This window comes from Thunnus thynnus, chromosome 22 (genome assembly GCF_963924715.1).
Source record: "Thunnus thynnus chromosome 22, fThuThy2.1, whole genome shotgun sequence".
NCBI classification, from domain to species: domain Eukaryota; kingdom Metazoa; phylum Chordata; class Actinopteri; order Scombriformes; family Scombridae; genus Thunnus; species Thunnus thynnus.
Genome location: NC_089538.1, coordinates 15,153,018 through 15,168,175, shown reverse-complemented (window position 1 = coordinate 15,168,175; position 15,158 = coordinate 15,153,018). Strand labels below are relative to the sequence as shown.

The 15,158-nt window shown below is 40.6% G+C and overlaps 2 protein-coding genes across 3 annotated transcripts; one reads left to right on the top strand and one right to left on the bottom strand.

Annotated features, from left to right (window-relative positions):
* Positions 1-600: 600 nt before the first annotated feature.
* Positions 601-8,617, bottom strand: man2b2 (mannosidase, alpha, class 2B, member 2). Of its 2 annotated transcripts, XM_067579598.1 has the most exons (19): positions 8,246-8,617; positions 7,291-7,437; positions 6,323-6,428; positions 6,058-6,230; positions 5,781-5,896; positions 5,433-5,610; positions 4,691-4,889; positions 4,417-4,607; positions 4,116-4,287; positions 3,814-3,950; positions 3,351-3,628; positions 2,982-3,173; positions 2,573-2,816; positions 2,365-2,475; positions 2,088-2,280; positions 1,565-1,711; positions 1,326-1,438; positions 1,081-1,198; positions 601-914 (listed from the first exon to the last, which is right to left on the bottom strand). In XM_067579598.1, exons 1-19 carry the CDS (start codon positions 8,378-8,380, stop codon positions 808-810), a joined length of 3,057 nt encoding a protein of 1,018 aa, XP_067435699.1. In that variant the 5' UTR covers positions 8,381-8,617; the 3' UTR covers positions 601-807. The 2 variants fall into 2 exon arrangements, with proteins under 2 accessions (XP_067435699.1, XP_067435700.1); XM_067579599.1 differs by lacking the exons at positions 601-914; positions 1,081-1,198; positions 1,326-1,438; positions 1,565-1,711 and adding an exon at positions 1,762-1,917.
* Positions 8,618-8,708: 91 nt separating this feature from the next.
* Positions 8,709-10,721, top strand: smim20 (small integral membrane protein 20). The gene is made up of 3 exons (XM_067579600.1): positions 8,709-8,902; positions 9,750-9,806; positions 10,185-10,721. The coding sequence occupies exons 1-3, from the start codon at positions 8,794-8,796 to the stop codon at positions 10,226-10,228; spliced, it is 210 nt and encodes a 69-aa protein (XP_067435701.1). The 5' UTR covers positions 8,709-8,793; the 3' UTR covers positions 10,229-10,721.
* Positions 10,722-15,158: the final 4,437 nt, after the last annotated feature.

Here is a 15,158-nt window from a genome sequence, read left to right as displayed (position 1 = left end):
GGTTAGTTTAGCATAAAGACAAGCATATGTGTTGATGACACGCTATAGCCTACCCTGTCAAGTTTCATAATTTGTCATTACATTCAGATTTGTGAGCTTTAGAGGTGCTATAGGTGCATTTTTTTATCATTTGGACAAAGCCAGGCTGCCAGTTTTAATGCTCGTAGCAAGAGAGCAAATAAATATATTTCCCAAAATATCAAACTATTTTTTTTAAGCACATACACATGTAAGAAACAGGCATCATTTTTTACATGCTGTAAAATTTGCCAAGCTGTAGACTATAACAGGAACTCTCTGAAGCGATTTTATTTCTACTTGTCTTAATTATTGTAACTTTCTTTTGTTGGTGGCAGTCAGGCAGCTGCGTTTTGCTTGCAGCAACTTTAAAAATGCATCAAGGATGACCACATACATCTCCCCCAATACCAGAAGTTTTCACTGGCTACGAGTGAAACACAAGCGTGAAACATTTGAGCATTTTTCACTGGAATGAACAGATGTTCAGTTTTCTCGCCCATAATCCCCCAATATCAGACACGCTTTACTGTGATGTTTGTTAGCCAGTGAGAGTGCAGACACAGACATTTGAACAAAACATGACAAAAATAATAATCACTTTATTCAGTGAGAGTCAACAGTGGGAACGTTCACACTTAATCAACACATCAGTGCTTCAAAAAAAATCAACAGTGTGCAAAATGAGCATTAATTAACAGTGTAACAAAAGAAACAGTATTTTAAAAGCATATTTGTTGCAAAGTCTAAAGACGGGTTATCTTCACAGAAGACAAAAGACATTTCAGCCTAATAAAGGTTGTTGGAGCTGAAGTGAAGGAAGAAGGTCCTGATCTCTTTGGGTGAGATGGTCACAGTGAAAGCTTCGTCTCCACACATCCAACAGCTTCTGCTCTCTGAGAAGAAAGCACAAAAAAATACTGTATGTAAAGGGATGAGATCATTTCAGCTAATGTACATATCAGTGTGAGTCTATTCTAAGACCTTTTTCCAAAGAATAGAAGTAGAAGTAGAAGATAAATCAAGTATTCTCTGTTCTCCTGTTTACCACCGTTGTCTCACTTTGTTCAAAGTTATCTGCAGTCTTCCACTTCCACCTCTGCAGACTGCCGATATCCCAGGTTCCTGTGAGAGAACGCTCCTCCATCACTCTCACTTCCCCTATGCCCCGCAGAACATCCTGCGCACACAGGAAATGACAATCGAAAGAGAAAAAGGTCATGTAAACTCTATTTTAAAAATGATGAGAATCCAAGAGTTTCCTCTGTGACATTAATATGAAGAAATTAAGTTGTTGTTTTTTTCACCTTCAAGTTTATGGTGACTGGCTTTGAAAGCTCGGGGTCTTCTCCCTCCTCGAAGAGATGCATGATTCTCAACAGGACCCGATCGTAGTCCGGCTCCGAGTGTAAATCCTTACCTACAGTAGATGTATGTCATGCAAAAAATACATTACACAGCTGACAAACAAAAAGTCTATGAGCTTCCTGATGGTTCCTTCTGGGAAAAATCAGCAAGAACCTTAAAATGTGAAGGGACAGCTGACCTGAGTGTATGTGGCTGAGGTGAACATCGTGATTAGAGCTGTAGTTCCATCCAGAGATACTGAGGCTGAGGAGGTGGAGGTTGGGCGGCAGCACCACCGAACGTATAGGAGAACTTTCTCTAGGCTCCTTCTCCAGCCAGGGCTTCTCTAAGTGTACAGGAGATTGGGAAGTTGGGTCAACTAACACAACTGAGGCAGTTAAAATGCAGCATGAGTGCTAAAAAACAAAGCTATTTGTTGCAGTTTAAAAGAGAGTAAAAGGGGCCTGTACATAACTGAGATGACTGTGGTTCATGACCTTGTCTCGGCCAGCAATCACCCAGCTGAGGAGTCTTTAACAAGTCTCTAAATCTCTACAAGTTCCAGAAAAGTTCCAGAAAGTTGGATGGATTACATTATTCAGGTGTAGCCTTTCCATTCAGAACAACTGCTGTGACTCTTTCATCTTAATGCAAATGCTGGTTCAGAAAATATATAGCTGTATCAGTTTTTGACGTCATGCAGCCTTATAATAAGCACTCACGAGGTTGGTCGATGGGCATGACGACAGGTCTGTGCTGCAGCTCTATCGCCTCCCTCTGATAAAGCTTGGAGGTGGCACTTTTAGAGCCCAGCATCATCCACAGGGTGGGCTGCACGACCGAGCTGTCGTTGAGGGTCAGGTTGTAGCCGAGGTTCCAGGGTAAGTTGTTCCAAAGACGTCGATGAAGCATGACCTGGGACAAACACACAGAACGTATTTCAGCACTAACTGAAGCAGGGGGGTGTATTTGTTCTCCACAGCTTTTTTTTTCCTTTACCTCTAGTTGTCCGCTGGCTTGGCTGGACACACCGTGGGCTCTGTCGCTGACGAGCACCAGTCTGCTGAGCTCATCCTCTATGTATGCGGCACGAACCATGGGGAAGTAGTTCTGCAAAGTGAATAGCATATCATATCACCTGGGCTACTTATTTGGAAAATTCCCTTGCAGTCCAAAGCCAAAGAGTCCAGTTTATCATGAGCCTTACTCTTGCTAAAGTGTTGTTGGTGAACTTCTTGTACGGTCGCTTCATCATCTGGTATCCATTGTCGTCTGTGTACAGGGTCCTGTTGTTCTTCACAGAGGAGCTGGTCCTGAGGACGACCTCTGTGTTGATGTGGAGGGGACCCAGTGCGTAGGTCTGCTCCAGCCTATGACACTGCACTTTGCTCCTAAGGCATTCTGGGACACGGGTGGTGATAGAGAAGGCGTAGTCCTTATCGCTTTCCTCTCTAAAAGACGGAACATGTCAAATTGGGAATGTGAGAAGATGGGGAGATGATGGGGAAGTGTGATGAGGTGAGATAAAGAGCGGGATTACAAAAATTTGGGGAAAAAAATACCAATAAAACCTGGATGGATCCAAAAAGTACAACATTTAGGTTACTTTTACCCACCTGTAGAAGTATTGCCTGATCTCAGTTACTATCTTCCCAGGGATGATCGCCATCTCCACAGCCTTGTAGGCCCGAACTGCTGAACCATTGGCGCTGAAGATGTAGTTATCAGATATAGGCCCTGCTTTTACATCTCCATTTGCGTGATACTCCCAAAAATCCTGCGTCATCCTTACGCTCCTTTTCTCCTGTCTACAAAGGATGTCAGAGAGGTCAAAGGTTTACATGAGCACAAGAGAAAAGCATGAAAGTGTTTTAAGAAAATCCAAAACAGTCGCACAACTGGGATTGTAGGTACGACTGGTAGGTGCAACTAGTAAGTAAAAGCATCAGAGTGTAACATAAGCTGTAGTAGACTTAAAATCTTACAGATAAGTGATGCTGTGCAGCAGATTTGTATCCTGGTCAAACATGAGCTTGTAACATTCATTCAGAACTGGCAGAAGCCTCCTCCCTGTTTTTGTCCAGTCCCGGATGCTGCGTCTCTCAAACACAACCCCTTTGGCTTTATAAGTCCAGCCACATTTGGACCTCCCGTTGCACGGTTTCTCAGAAAACTTAATCAGGTATTTCCTATGCTGAAGACCTCCCACGTTCACCACAATGAAAAGGTCGTAGGTCACATTGGACAACGCTGACCTCTGGATCTGCATCAGACAGAGGAAGATATTGTTACAGTATATATTATATCAATTTTCTGCTTCTGACTTCTTGTCCCTAAAGAACAGATATAACTGTTTGCATTTTGCTTCATTCTCTGTAATTTCTTAATGACGAATAGCACATAATGATACTGTAAGAATTCAATATTTGAAGACCACTAACACACTACCTGTGCGAGTACAGGCTGTCCGTCATCATCGAAGACGGCTGCAACGGGGAACGCTACAGTGGTGTTGATGATAGTGGTGATGTTCCATGCTAACGGGTTGTAAACAATGACGTGTTGCTCCAAAGCCTGATGACCACCTGGCGTGAAAAGATTAATGACCAATTACCAATTTATTTAAAAAGCAACCTCAAAGTCCTTTTTGACCACTCTTGATGCTAGTGCTTAGCTAAAAAACAATAATAAGTCTTCAAAATCTGCCTACTAACAGTCTACTAACTGCCTACAGTCTTCTTGCAAAACACCTTTTCTGTGGTAGCGGCTGCCGATGATGCTGGGGATGTCAAGGTTATGGGGCAGCAGGAAGAGTGCAGCCAGAAGCTCCTCCACCCCCATCATGGCCTGTGTGAGATGCTGCAGGTACATGTCCGCCACCTTGGGAGACTCAGTGCCAGTGATGCCATCATGGTGCTGGACCTAAAAAAAACACAAACATCTTCTCATCTTTAATCGTACATTTCAAATTTGACCATGAACAATATGTCATTTACTATATTTCAAGACACCCCTTTCTGATAAAAGGAGTCAAATATCTTGACACATTACCTCAGAGACGGCCCAGCGCAGAGCTCTCAGTTTGTCCAGGGCCCAGTCTTTAGCTACAGGTCCGTCAGGGAAGCTGATCCGGTACCGTGCGAAAAGAGCCTCCGCCGCATGTAGCTGGGAACTGGCTCGTCGTGCCACCCCTTTCAGGACATTTCTGGAGGCGTAAAACCCTGTCCATGCCTGGTAGGGTTCTGGGAGATAAAACATGTTAGCCATAGTAGATGAAAGTGACACGAATATCAGTGTGAGTGTGAAGTAAACACAGGTTTCTCACCAGTGGAATAAGGTAGAAAATCTTCACTCTCGCGGACTTCCCAGACAAGATTTGATTGGTAGATGGCTTGGAAGTATTCACTAAGAGTGGCATACTGGACTGTCACCCCAAACTCTTTGCTGTTCTGGTTGATGTACTTGATTAAAGGGTCCATGTTGTTGAACTGCACTGATGAGTTGTAGAACTGTTTGTCACAACCCTGATAAACAAGGACCACATTTACTTAAGAGCACATTTCTGAATAATTGAACTTTATGTAAACACGTCCCCCTTGGAAATCAAATTTTACACGTTACCTCCCACATTTTTCTTAACTTCTCAATTCAAAATTAACCTTTGCTCCATGTAAAACACATCCAACAAGAGCTGCAACGATTAGTCAATCAACAGAAAATGACTATTTTGATAAAAGATTACTCGTTTAGGTCATTTTTTAAGTAAAATGCCAAATACTGGATGGTTTCTGGTTCTCAAATTTGAAAATTTGCTTTTTTCCTCGTCTTAAAATGTCCAAAATGGGACATTCATTGGCGTCACCTTGGGCTCTAGGAAATTGTGATGGACATGTTTCACAGTTTTATCATGTTTTACAGACCAAAACAATTAATCGTTTCATCTAAAACGGAAGGTTAATATATAATGAAAATAATCGTTTTTTGCAGCTCTACATCTCACTAAGACACAGGAAAAAAAAAACTCCACTGACATTGAATAAAAGGATCACTTTTTTGTATTTGCTTACCCATGGCCAGAGCACATGATTTGTCCTAAACCATGCAGCCCTCTGCTTGATGTTCTCCACCATGGTCTTGGCGTAGGCATGTACTGTCTCCTTTGTGACGGGCAGGCTCATGTTGGGGTAGACTCCATCTTTAGGGGGGTCAGGGAACAAGGCAACTCCATTCCAATAGAAACCAGAGCTGAGAAGTAAGAATATATTTCCTTTTAATGAAAAATCTGCCATTTGTCTATTTAATAATACCAATTTAATAAATATGGGTGAATAAATAGAATTTTTTGCACAATAATAGGTCAAGAAGGCACTAGTCATTTACAGTGGAATTCAATTCTACCCATGGCTGCATACTACCTGTTGGAGAATGGCAGGTAAGATGGGGTGCAATAGCTAAACTGGTCCATGGTGTGAGTGAAGATCTGCTGCCGCCCCTTTAGAGAGGGAGAACCTCTCCACACAAATTGTAGTTTCTGTTCCAAAAAATGAATACACATACATGTGGTGGCAATTCACAACCATACCAAAGTTTTGATATATAGATTACATGAAAATTCCAACTGTTTTCTGATCAAGCTCTATTAAAACAGCTCCAAAAGTAACCTAATATTTGGAACGAGGCATCACATTATACCTTCTGTTTCTGCATGTTGTCCTTGAGGTCGTAGTCAATGCGGGAGATGAGGTGAGCATTGAACCCCGCCAAAGCAAAGAGGACCGGCGTGGTGGCCGAGGCTCCAAATGGATCCACGTGCCACGAGAACTGAGGACGCACCCCGAACGTCTCATAGAGGAAACCGTGGCCCTCTGGAACAGCAGGGAGGCTCTGTTTTACTTTACATAACTCATCACTGGGACTGAGGATTAAAAAAGGGGGCAGGGAATGTGCACAGCGCTACCTGTCATTTGCAATATCTCATCATCTAGATCAGTCACAGCCTCATCGTGCATTACTTGGCCCCCGATGATGAACTCAAGTCGACCCTCTTTCACAAGCTGCCGTACCTAGAAGGCAACCAAGCAATAACATGTTCAATATTTACTATGCATGTAAAGAGGTACTTCACCGACTCCACTTACACATGATGATTGGTGTACATGACATGGGAAGTACTACTCAGCCTCTAAAAACAGATATAGTGTTAGGGCTGCAACTAACAATTATTTTCATTATCAAGTAATCTGTTAATTATTTTCCCAGTTAATCAATTAGTTGTTTGGTCCATAAAATGTTGATCACTGTTTCCCAAAGCCCAAGGAGATGTCCTCAAATGTCTTCTTTTTTCCAACCAACACTCCAAAACTCATAGATATTCAATTTACTATGATGTAAGACAAGAGAAAGCAGCAAATTCTCAAATTTGACAAAAAGATATTCAGTTTACTGTCATAGAAGACTAAAAAAACAGAAAATATTCACATTTGAGAAGCTGGAGCCAGAAAATTTGGACATTTTTTCTTTAAGAAATGACTCAAAACAATTAATCGATTATCGAAAGTGTTGCTGATTAATTTAATAGCTGTCAACTAATTGATTACTTGAATAATTGCTGGAGCTCTATATAATGTCTTATGTGGCTCTAAAGGAGCTTTCTGAAGTCTGACAGAACCATGATGTTATCATCAGGGTTATCTTGAGCTTTAATATTCATTCATTCATTCATTTGAATTTTTGGATTTGAAAGACACATTTACATTTACCAGGCAGAGAAGATCTAATGAGGGATATCGATGTGCATAATGTTAAAAGGTAGCATTCTGCATTTTTGGAGCTTAAATCAGGATATTCCAGCTTGAAGTTAATTTATTGGCACTGCTTTGCAGTATTCATGTCAGTACAGAGTTCAGACCCATCACATGTCCTTACTTGTCTCTTATGGGAGTCTGAGGCCACAGTATCCCACCACAGTCGGAAGAACTCCTGCTCCACAGCAATGAACCTGCGGTCTTTAGCCTTTGACAGCTCCTCAGTTACACTGGTGTACACATTGGCTGCATAGGCGTGCATACTCTCCTGCAGAAGATACACACTCATATTCAGATTTATAATGAAAAATACACATTTACAATATACAAATATATATTTATCCACATTATACAAGTAACAGTCCCTTGGTAAAAGGAAACTGTTAAACTATGAGCTATGCGCTATATGCTTGTCAGGTTTAAAGGATGGGTTCACAGTTTCTCAAGTCTATCTTAAAACACCAGTCAGGTGCCAAAATGAACATTGAAACATGTTTTTTCTTAGCATAATCATTCCCCCTGTTCATACTGGCCATTAGAAATTAGAAGATCCCTTCATAATGCACTGACAATGTAAGTGATGGGGGCCAAAATCAACAGTCCTCCCTCTGTGCAAAACGATATAAAAGTTTATCTGCAGTTAATATGAAGCTTTAAATGAGTCAAGTCAAGTAGGTATCGTTCAACGTAACAGTCTTTTTAGTGCCAAAGTTCCTCTTTTTGTTACTATACCACCGCAGCTCAACAGGGAAACACTGTCCGAAAAAACACAAGGGGAATTTGATGCTAAAAAGACTGTAAATATGGTAGATATCCACTTGACAGGACTAACTCAGACTGCTGAAGCCTCATATAAGCTTCAGATAAACTTTTAGATGTATTTTTGTGGACACACTGGATTTTGGCCCCCATTACCTACATTGAAAGCACATTTGAAGAGGATCTTTTAACAGCCAGTATAAACCTCTTTCACTGTTCATATGGACCCCTGACTGTTGTTTTAAAGCATACTTGAAAAATTGTGAACCTATCCTTTAACACCTTAATTACAAAAAAAACTGGTCACAGAAACCCACCTGAATAGTGTACACCCAGCCAACATCCATGTGACTGTGAGGAATTACAAATGTCTGAATTGGCTCGTTTTCTTCTGTCACTCCATACGAGTAAAAGTAGCAAAGAAAATGCACTATAACGGCTAAAAACCTCATTTTTTATCCTATAAGAGAGGACAAAGTCGCCAAACAGCACACAGACTTCCTTATTATTGTTGTGCTGCAGCATGTGACTCTTAAGAAACTCTCGCGAGATTTGTACGTGTTGTTCCTTCGTTGTGCGCGTTGTTTGTCATTGTAATTGTTTGTCAATAGTTATGTTTTGTGATGTGACAACGCTGTGGTTAAGGTCTAGTTAGGTTTAGGCACAAAAACACTGGGTTAAGGTTAGAGAAAGATCATGGTTTGGGTTAAAATGAGCGCTTGAAACAAATCTCGCGAGAGTTTTCACAAATCTAGGGTCACCGTCTAGACACGCGTGGTTTTGGTGACCTTTACGCCGGAAGCTAATTTTGTAAACATTGTGTGCACTTGGAGGTGAGAGTTTGTCCTCCGATGAAGCGGTAAAAATGTCAAAAAATAGGAGAATAGCGTTGGTATTTGGAGGCTTTATAACGGCTGTTGCCGCTGCGTTTTACCCGATATTCTTCTACCCTCTGACGCACAAAAATGAGTACAGTAAGTACCAGCTTTCCTGACGTTGTAGCATCAGTTATACAATCAGGAGTTCACAGTGAAACTAAACGTAATGTCAGGAGGTATTTTGCAGTATTTTGCATCTACTGTACACGTTCAATACGCAACACAAAGCCTTTGGTTAGCTAAGTGTTTTTTCTTACAGTTATAGTTAATACTTTAGCTAACGTTAGCCGTTAGCTGGTGTTATGTGTCTAAAACGTGTTTAAAACATTAATCAAAAGCTATTCAAAACAGCTTAAAGGAAAGAAACTGCCATTCAAAGACTAAATAAACAAGTGTTGCGTGTGTTGCAAGCAAGCTAAAGGTTTTTAGGTTTGTTTATTTGTTTGTTTACCCCAAATGTTCCCTTTCCACTTCTTCTGAAACCATAAACATGTAGTTAAAGCAACTAAGACAAAGACAAGTGATGCCAGGAAAATTCATTTAAAGAGTTGGACTTTTACCATATGTCTTGTACAACCACTCCTCTTATTGTTCAGATGTGGAAACCTTTCCTTATTCTTGGTTAGAGTTACTGTTATAGGTACTTTAACTTAAGTAAAATTAGTATTACTATAACTTAAATAAACTCCATTACAAGTAAAAGACCTGCATTCAAAAACGTACTTTAGTAAAAGTACAAGAAATGAATGAAATGTACCTTGAACCTTTGAGTACCCCAAAATTGCACTTAAATTCTGTACTTGTGTAAACACACTTGGTTACTTTCCACCACCACAAAAAACAACAAACTGATTGTGTTACGTGAAAATCTTGCTTATGACATTGATTTTTTTGACCACAAGCATCTTCAACTGAATACACTGTATTCTTTTCTTTGTCTTAGGAGAAGTCCAAAAGACGAACCGGGCAGGAATCAACCAGGCAGATGTGCAGCCCGTGGGTAAGAGCTGACACTAGATTTGCACACGGGGCAATTTAAAATAACATAAAATATATATTATCCTAAATTCTACAAACACAAACACATACACATAACTTCTGTGAAATGTTTGTCTTGTCGCACTGGGCATTTTCTTTTTTCTTTTTTAATTACCTAAAAATATACACAAATTAAACCTAATTTAAGACACCCGCTGTATTGTCCTATATGACGAGTTATACACACACACAGTAAGTAAAGTAGACTGTTGAACGGGTCTGATGAGAACTTAGTGACCATTCTTTTATGTACAACTTAATGCTGTAATAGTAGTGTAACATTACAGTTACATACGGTACATAACTGACATGATTTCTTCTTTTTTTTTTTTGGCTCAAGGTGTAAAGATATGGTCTGATCCATTCAAGCCTGCAGACAAATGATGACCAGCTGACCCTTCACCGACTCCAGACGCTGATTGAGATTTTGAGCCTTTTTTTTGATGAGTGTGTAGTGTGTGTGTATGAGTGAATGACTACAAGAATGGGGTTTATTTTGCTTGTTGAGTGTTTAATCCTGTGAATAAAGTGTGAAAATCTCAGAACTAAAAACAGGATTCTTAAATAATTTATTATGCACTGTGACGAGAGATAGAAAAACATGTCTGCAAAGAGTGATGGACAAGAGACAAGGGATCTATATTATTTTCTGCCCCTCTTCTTCCTTCTATATTTCCAAAAAAAAAAGTGAGATGCTTGTTCTTCTTTGTCCACAAGGTGGCACTCTATTCCTGTCTGTTGACACTAAAGGCCCTGGAGTGTGTGTAAGGTCTTGTTTGTGCATCTTGGATATTTTGGAAAAACTTTTGTATGTCCAAAAATCTTTCTCTGGTATGCAAGCTGTAGGAAATTATAATAAAATACAGTGGTTTGTTTACCCTTCCTAGTCACAATGAATCTCTTTTGACATTTTATTTTGATTTAGTTGATGCGAGAGTCTTAAAAACGGTTCAGCAGATGAGGGACAATGTCCAGTAATGTGCGGTATTATCTTCCAAAATGGAAACAGTAGAGGCCGAGTTATTCCAGGACACATCACTCTGTATTATCATTTCCCTGTCACGGACACAGGGTTTAACTGTTGAAATGGCATGTGACTCTTAGCTCTCTAGTGTTTTGCCCATAGGCTTAAAAGGACGGGGCAGAGCTCCATGGCCGTCTTGTTCAAAATCCTAGCCGATGTGATCCAGACTCCCTTTACGAGTCCATGGGTGCCGTAAAAGCAGAGAATTCCAAACTACCATTTTTTTCCCTGTACTTTTGTGGTTTCCTGACATTCACCAGCATCCCCTTTCAGAGTTTGGTCCATCAAAGTCCTTTTGGAGGAAAGATAGATTAAGAAAGAGATTAAGGAAGAACTAAAGCATGTGTTTATGGTCCTTCAGAGATGGTGCATTTTTAAAGTTGCCCTTAAATCTTTCACAGTCCTCGATGTAGCCTGTACTTTCGGACTTTTAGGACCGTTCGGGAGGCCCACTGCCAGCAAAACCGACTGCACGGGCCAGCAACGGCCACTCTCCTTCTCAACCCCCCAATCAACAAGCCCCATTGTTTATGAGAGGTTGTTATTGTTGGGCTGCATTCAGAAACAAGAGAAAACTCAAGAGCCCGGCTGTGCAGAGGCGTCCAAAGTAAAGAGAGCAAGGGGTGAGGGGGTGGTTAAGGAAAAACGAAAAGCAGAAATTCCTCTCATTCCCCGCTGGTGTTTTCCAGATTCCTCAAGCGACAGCTTCTCGGCTGTGTGAGTGAAGTAAGCGAGCAGAGGGGAAATTGAAGCGAACGGCGAGAGGAAGAGAACCACATTCTTGAGGGGACGCGTCACCTACACACAGAATAGAAAGACACTCAATCTCTGTTACTTTGCCTGGCAAAGTATGTAACAGGTTGTGCAGCATGGCCCTCAGCTTTTAAAGTCTTCCCCTTGCCATGAGTTAGTGTTTGAGTCACTGTGACGCTTTGACTTCTCATTTCAAACACGTACTTGCTTCTTTCATCTGTTTTTTTTTTTTGTTGTTTTTTTTTTTTTTTTTTTCTGAAGCGGGCCTCAAGTCTGCACCACGCTTTTATGGTTCTGTGTTGTCTGGTCCCCTTTATGTGGCTCTTGTCCCATTCATCTGGATATGTAGACAGACACCCATCACTATAAAACATTGAATAGGGTCACAGCGCACTATAAACCAACATGAACTCAACAATGTCGCCTCCGCACCACTTTTACTATCCTACTATTAACCCATCACACAAATCTCTCCCCTCCATTGAGGAAGTTTTGGGAGAGCGGTGGCACATTGTCGCTCGGAACAGTTTTTCAGGCGTGTGTTCAAGAGCAGCGGATAATTGGCCAAGGTTTTCTAACTAATTGCCATGGGAACAAGGGGTTGACAGACAGGCCACAGGGTTGGAGAAACAGCCGAGCGCATTTGCGAAGGGATGGGATGTAAAATACGAGTGAGCTCCTACGTCATGTGGGGGGAATAGAAACAAAAAATAACAAGTGAACAAAAACAAGAAGTTTGGAGAGCTCTAAGAGCCTCTTGCTGACACAATTGGTAACTGAAGACAAGGAACTGTGGCATTCATTTCTGTTGGAAGGGAGATTTCTTTTTTTCTTAATGTGTATTTTTTAGCAGATAATTATTATAGGAAATCACACTGGAGTGCTGGCTCATAGGGAAACATCAAAATAAAGTGGAGAAAGCCTCACATTCATAACCGATGCAATCTTTTTCATATTAGTCTGATGAATCCGTGTTTCAGCACATAATGTCTTCTTCAGGATAAAAGGTTGTAATCATCTGACTGACATATAGTGTGCAGCACAGGTGATTCAAAGCAATGAACTCACCATCCTTCCATCCATCGGGAGGTCTTCCAACATTAATATGTCAACATTATAATAAACAGTGAATACAAGAAAAGCAGTAAAAAAAAAAAAAAAATCACAAATTTGAAAAACATCTGGATGCTGACATACACACTAAGCTATGGGTCTATGAAAAAAAGATGAGGACGAAAAGAGGAAGAAATAAAGACAAAAGAAGGGAAAAGAAAATGAAACTCTACAGCAAACGACAATCCTATGAATTTCCTGTGCGGTTGGTTTATTTTAATATTTACAAAATATATAAAAAGAGAAGGAAGATCCTTGAGTCATGAGGAAAAAATGAGCAGAATTGGGGCTCCTCCAGTGCAGCACTGAGATAAAGTTCTAATGTAAAATGTTTATTAAAAAAAGGTCCATTTTGCTCATCTATAAAGAATTTGTAAGTGCTTTTTTCTCATGATGTGTCTGGATTTAATATGCAAGGGTAGAAGATATATAAGATGCTATGGTCCACATTCTGCGTCTTCATTATTGCTGTATGTTTAGTGTAGAACACTGAAGCAATTACCTTTTTTCTCCAAAGATGTCGCCAAATTTGAGAAACAAGAACCTCACATTATCGGTTAAAACAAATTCAGATCATATTCACACAAGCGCAAACACACACGGTTGGGTTTTTCTCCCACAAAACAAGCAGAGTCTACATTTCACATCTCAAATACGCTGCTTAGCCTTGTAAAACAATGTACCGGAGTGCTGTCCGCATTCTTGGGTCAGCAGGCGCACGGCTGTGGAAACAGATAGTATGAGTCTGAAGCAATGTCTAGGAAAAAAGGCACCGGCCAGGCTCGCAGCAGGCAGGCGAGGCAAACTGCCCCAGTGACAGTGTGGTCTGGACTGAGCTAGTGTTACATTTAATGCGTGCGTGAGCGTGTGTGCATGTGTCATTCAGGAAAGAAAGCGAAGAAGTTCAGCTAAGAGGAACCCAGTATCCCCTGGAGACTAAACTGTGGTTGCAGAACTTACTGGAACTCCAAACATCGTGTGTGTGTGTGCTTTTGTATTATGTTCATATTTGCCTGAAGCAGGACCACAAATAGATAATTATGGTTTGTTTTAGGTTGCATCTCCGTTGCCCAGTCGTGAAGGCATTGCAGTTCATTGCTGTGGTGTCAGTTCTTAGTTGAAGCCGTGCACATGGAGAGACAATGTTAAAGGGCAGATGATGCAATGACGGTTTGTCTGCTCTCTTCTCCTTGTTGGCCGGTGTAATTTAGACTCTGACAGGAACTCTCAGGTATAAACAGTCTTTGTTGCCATTTGGCCACCCAGCAATGCACATGTGAAAATATACCGTGCGGTTTTTGCCTCTTAAGGTCTGTTTTTAGCTTAACTCTATAAACATTTGTCTAATAATTTAGAATTAACATTCTTTAACATACAGTAATATATACATAGCACAATTCTTGCTTTTAGCCATGCTAGTGGTGTGGCTCTAGAGATGCTGATGTCAACCTGTTGGCCCACCACTTTGGTCCAGATTGAAATATCTCAACAACTATTGGACACATTCCTATTACATTTTGTAAAGAAACTCAAGCTCTCTAGCGGATGAATCCCACTGACATTGGCTGACATATTTTGGTTCAGAGTGAAATTCCCCAACTATCTAAGTATCGGATGGATTGCCATGACTTTTGGCAAACAGATTCATGCAGCCCTCAGGATGAATTACTTTAGTGATCAGATTTTGGGTCCATATTGCAATTCGGTTCAATGTCAGCTGTACTCTGTGATACTAATCTGCTAATTAGCAAATGCTAGCATGCTAACAGACTAATAATACATGATAAACATAGTTAATAATATTACCTGCTACACATTTTACACATTGTATTAATCACCCTGATGAAGGCCCAGAGCTGAAGTGGTTTTTTCACATTTTTTATACATGAGCACCTAATGAGCTGGTGAAGTAGCAACAGCACATTCTTCCTAATATTACCTGCTAACTAGCATCGCCATGCCTAAGTACAACCATAGAGATGCTAGCATGGCTGTAGACTCTAAGTCTAATGGAAAAAATGAACAACAGCATTTTATTTGTCTGAGCACTTCAGTTAAATGAAGTAAAAAAAAAAAAAAAATCGTTGATACACTGACTTAAAAGTGTCTGTTGCACTTCTGACAAAGTTATTGCAAAAGCAGGATGTTAGCCCTGTTTTTCATCACTTTTAGAAGACGTTTTTAGGTTCCAAATGGAAAATGGTGGCCAGCAGAGAGAAATAAACCCGTATCCACTCAACAATTATGACAAAGATCTCACAAAAACATGCTAAGTGCAACAAAATTAAAGGAACATCAAGCGGTCTCCACAGGCCAATCTCAATGAGGCCGTCTTTCGTCACGTTCTTCAGGCAGCCGGTGAATGTGATTAAGCAACACCTCTGAATGAGTAGGAAATTCTCAAATGTGGCTCGAAGAGTGCCA

Coding starts and splice junctions, on each gene's coding strand:
- man2b2 (XM_067579598.1), bottom strand. CDS start 8,380: ATGAGGTTTTTAGCCGTTATAGTGCATTTTCTTTGCTACTTTTACTCG. Junction 5,897..6,057: donor ACAACATGCAGAAACAGAAG/GTATAATGTGAT, acceptor TTTTTGGAACAG/AAACTACAATTTGTGTGGAG. Junction 4,608..4,690: donor TTTTCTACCTTATTCCACTG/GTGAGAAACCTG, acceptor TTTATCTCCCAG/AACCCTACCAGGCATGGACA.
- smim20 (XM_067579600.1), top strand. CDS start 8,794: ATGTCAAAAAATAGGAGAATAGCGTTGGTATTTGGAGGCTTTATAACG. Junction 8,903..9,749: donor GACGCACAAAAATGAGTACA/GTAAGTACCAGC, acceptor TCTTTGTCTTAG/GAGAAGTCCAAAAGACGAAC. Junction 9,807..10,184: donor GGCAGATGTGCAGCCCGTGG/GTAAGAGCTGAC, acceptor TTTTGGCTCAAG/GTGTAAAGATATGGTCTGAT.